Source organism: Amphibalanus amphitrite, unplaced genomic scaffold, assembly GCF_019059575.1.
Source record: "Amphibalanus amphitrite isolate SeventyFive unplaced genomic scaffold, NRLGWU_Aamphi_draft 002255F_arrow, whole genome shotgun sequence".
In the NCBI taxonomy this organism is placed as follows: Eukaryota; Metazoa; Arthropoda; class Thecostraca; order Balanomorpha; family Balanidae; genus Amphibalanus; species Amphibalanus amphitrite.
This window is the reverse complement of record NW_024883740.1, coordinates 4,050-8,751: the sequence shown is the minus strand read 5'-3', so window position 1 is coordinate 8,751 and position 4,702 is coordinate 4,050. Positions and strand designations below refer to the sequence as shown.

The 4,702-nt window shown below is 47.3% G+C and overlaps 1 protein-coding gene across 1 annotated transcript; it reads left to right on the top strand.

Moving 5' to 3' along the window:
* LOC122376703 (serine-aspartate repeat-containing protein C-like) lies at positions 1-3,893 on the top strand. Its single transcript, XM_043356617.1, has 3 exons — positions 1-36; positions 2,872-3,520; positions 3,790-3,893. The coding sequence occupies exons 1-3, from the start codon at positions 31-33 to the stop codon at positions 3,891-3,893; spliced, it is 759 nt and encodes a 252-aa protein (XP_043212552.1). The 5' UTR covers positions 1-30.
* The last annotated feature ends 809 nt before the right edge of the window (positions 3,894-4,702 follow it).

Here is a 4,702-nt window from a genome sequence, read left to right as displayed (position 1 = left end):
TTAGCATCTGTCACAGCATCAGCCTCCAAGATGAAGGTGAGACCGACACTCTGTGGCCAATCTGCTCGTCTAAATGCCGCTCCGAACATGTGAATAACTTTTGATTCAGCACAAATGTGAGCTCTTCTGCGGCAGGTAAACATGAAGGCTATTCTAGAGATTATGGTGGTATCTGTGCCCCTTTTTTGAAATGTCAGATATGTAAATGTGTTCGTTGTATAATGTATACCCAGCAATTGCAGCGCAGAAATTATATATAGGGCATACCTTTGGGCATACCATACCGGGTTGAAGCTGGATTCTGCTCTTGTTGTATATAAATCATATACCGAGTAGCACTTGATCTGTTACAACATTTATTATGCTTGATATGATGTAATGCCTACTGGGCTCTAATCGAAAATAATTCTATAGCTCTTAAAGTACTATATGCTATTAGGTTGTTACTTGTTAATTAGTTAGTCAGGATGACTTTGAATTCGAGGGCAACTCATAGCAGCTTTCACACCAAACTAGAGATGTCAATCGGATACTAACGTTTTGGTATACCGATACCAAACCGATACCAGCTTGGTTTAATGTGTTTAGTTTTTTATGAACCCTAACTAATATATAAGAGGAGGAGAAATCGGTAAAAAGTTTTGCATTTCCCTACAGTTCCCAAGTTGGTTCGGTTTCGGTATTTCCTATAGGTTGGCATTTGGTTTGGTATCGGTAATCTGATTTTCTGTAATTGGTATCACTACACCAAGCTGTTAGGGAATCATGAAACCAGCACCGTGGTGCCTTCTCATTTCTAAAACTGTTGCCATTAATCATACCCAAAATTGAGTTTTAATTTCTCTGCGCATCACTATAGCATCTTTGCTGCTAATGATTGTTCCAACAGCTTTTCGACGATTGTTATTTTTATTTTGTAGTCATTGTCTGGACCTCCGGGTTCGATTTCCCAAACATTGTTTAAAAAAAAACAGCAGCTTTAACAGTGGCTACAGCCTACAGATGCACCCAGTCCTCCACAGTGCCTTTAGATTGTATGTCAGATTTTATGTCAGGCCCCAATGTCTTCAGATTTTAACGGCGATGGCACTAGCAGGCAACATGACACTAAGCTGGTCCGGCTGCTTCTAATCCTGCGCTCTGTTACAAATGGACAAGATTAGCCGGTCAGTTACATTTATACCCAACATGAGGAAAATGTTCCAAAATCGTCACCTCAAAACCGAGCTTCGTCGGCTTCAATTAGTCATATCTACCGCTAAATGTTTACGAATTAGTCTAATCGCCTCAGCCAATCTGCTATTCACAAATCCACTTGTCTTCAAAGGGTTATACAATTACAACCGGAAACTTCCCTCTCCATTCACAAACATTCAACAACAGCCCACCGGCACTGATATCCTCAAAAAGGCAATCAGGATAACGACCCATCCGTGGTGAGTCACCCCCCGCCGTCTATCCTCCGGTCGATCTGTATGTATAACTGCTAATCTGTGTACTGTCTGAAGGTGTGGTGTCTCATTGTTCCACTTGCCGACGGATGGAAACAGCCGGTTCCCCCGGCGGCGGCCGGGGCAGTTGGAGAGGGGATGGGGAGGGAGCTGGGAGGGGAGGGGCGACCTTGCCAGCGTACCGGCTATGATCACAAACCGGTTGGAGAGATCAGGAGATGTAGCGGGTCCGTCCACGCGCCACCATTATTGTGTAACGCGCGTAACTGTCACCATGGCGTCTAATGACGTGACATCAGGGCTCAGTGATGCTTTGTTTTCGTTGATATTATTATTTTGGTAGTCATGAGGTTAGAATCACTATTCCACATATTCGTGCTTTGACGTCCTAATGATAGACTGGCAGTAACAATGGCAACCATGGTAGAATTTAAGGTATTCGGAAAAGTGTACAATTAGCTCATGCTGATTCATACTTTTCTGAGATCAGTGACGGATAGGCGGTTACATCACTCCTGCAACTTGAACAATGCAAATTGTGAGCATGGTACGCCAATGGGACCCGCAAATATGAAGGTTTCTTACTTTTTTGTGAATTACAACCCCATCAGTCCTAGCGCTGTTCGGTTTGGTAACCATCATGATCGAATAGCTTTGTATGCATCACTTGTTACATGATTGCTAATGCATGCTAATGAATGCTGGGTAAAAAGTCTTACTAATGAGGTCCATGAAAGTTTTAACACAATATGTAATGGTAATTGCCAATATCACAATTAAAATGTTTGCTCTGATTGATCAGCTTACTCAATGTTATTAGCTTAGTCTGTAACAAACATGATACCGCTGCCTTCTAACAATGCAATTAAGAACACAAAGGTCTCGAAGGAAGGAAAATGGGATTTGTCCAAACGTCTTTCCTGCCTCAGCTTTCCGTAATAATATACAAATTCAATAAGCCGTAAGTAATACGTACAAGTGGCCTATTCAATGACAATATCTGAATGAAAAAATAGGCGAAAAATGTGCGGCCATTGCATTGCACTAAGTAAGATCTCGACAAAGCACTCTTGAAAGCATGAATTGTCGCTCAAATCAATTATGAACAGCTGAATAATGTATTTTGAGATCTCCATAAAATCAAATTTGCTATATTATTTTAGAGAACGACAATATGACAGACTGATTGATTGTTCAGACAGTTATATTCACCTGTCATTCCTAGTTTCAAGTGTATGTTGTCTGATTGTTTCGGCATTAGCTCCCGTAATGTGTTTCGATCTGTTTTGTCCAGACCACCACGCCACCCGCAGACCCGAGCTGACCATGACGCTGACTCCCGCCACCCACATGACCCCACCCACCCGCCACCCAGCGTGACTGTCTGCCATGACCGTGACGCCCGCGGTGTGTCCCGCAGCCGTTCCTGTTGCTGGTCGTCCTGCTGGTCGTCGCCTGCCTCTTCACCGTCGTCTCTGCCGGTACGCGGGCGCGCGCTTCAGCCACCGAGGACGACGAGAGCTACAAGGCACACAGCTTCGAGTATGAGGTGGACCACGGAGCGACCAAGTTCGGCAGGAAGCACCAGGGTGACGAGGAGGGTGACCAGGAGGGCACCTACCGCGTGGCGCTGCCGGACGGACGTGTGCAGACGGTGCGGTACCTGGCCGACCCCGAGGACGGCTACAAGGCCGAGGTGACCTTCGAGGGCGAGGCGAAGTTTCCCGACACGCCGCGCTATGGGGAGGAGGCAGAGGACTCTGACTCCGAGGAGGACTCCGATGAGGACAGCGACGACGACTCGGAGGAGGACAGCTCTGATGATGATTCCGACTCTGATTCCGACTCCGACTCCGACTCCGATTCTGAGGATGAGGATGACGATGATGATGAGGATGAGGAAGAGGAAGATGGCGAAGAAGACGAGCCCGCTGCGGAAGTGGCAGCAGGAGGTGAGGACCCTGCTGAGCGCCTCTCAGACAAGCCGCTGCCGGGTTACGTGCCCGTGTTTGCGTACCGACCGATTCTGAACTTCCGCGAGGCCCCGGCCGCTGGCTATTCTGAGGGGTGTTCACGGGCACCGCACACTGCTGCGTGCGCTGTGTGCGGTGCGTCCAGCAGGCGTGGGGGTAGGGGATGGGTAGGCGGTTCTGACGTCACGGCTGCGTGCGGTGGACGGTCCGCTGTGGCCAGTCCCGACCGGCCACAGCGATCGCTGTGTGCGGTGACGGAAGGCTGACGTAGGGACGCAGTGGGCGGAGCTTGGAGGCTGTGTGCGGTCCGACCGCACACAGGGCCCGTGAACAGCCCTCTGGTCTGTTCTTTGCCGGACGCCCAGTGGAGGCGAGCTCGGGACTGCCAGTCCTCTCCGCTGACGCTCCCACCAACCAGATCAAGACCAAGACGCGAAAGGGGAGCAAGGGCAAGAAAGCACAATCGTAGGATGCATGTCATCAATGGGCGGATATGGGTGTGCTGAGAATGCGTGGAAATTCAACTATTGTGATGCTTGTTTACTTTGTATGAAATGATGTGCGTTGAGGGGATAAGCTGAGTGAACGAAAACCTTGTGTTCCTTGTATTTTGTGATCTGTTCTTTGATCTTGTTCTTGACTGGAAGCTATTAGTTTCCATATTCGTTTATTGTATCGCTCTTTGTGTGTGTTTTGTACCGCTGTGAAAACAATAAGTCAATAAATGCGCCAAATGAGAACTCAACGTTGCAGTAAGTCAAGAAACGCTTTTTACATAGAAAAGCAACGGGGAACTCTTGATAAAAGAACATTTGTCACCATGTTCAATCTTTTACAAAACTAGATAAATGGCAGTCAAATGTTTCCACAACATTACTTAAGCTTGAGTCGCTGTATTGCCGCCGCTCTTACTATAACTTTCAATTTTAATGGCCAGCGCACCAACGGGTTATCCGCCCCCCCCCCCCCCCCACGAGGTTTTGATCGTGAATAGCGGAAAAAACACGGCGCAAAGTACGGCGAAATTTGGTACGACTATTGATTAATTATTTTTTTTAACGTTTATTCAATATAAGCACATCATACATAGGACACTCACGGCAGGCTGGGTAACGAGGCTGATCTCACGTGATCAGAGATCTCCCGAACCATGCTCTCGCCAGCAAGTATTCGTCGCCAACTTTGCCACGGATTCAGATCTTTTTTTACATACGGTTCACAAGGTGCATCATTCAAGCTCCAACACGGAGCTACAAGCTATAATGTGCAACATCTTTC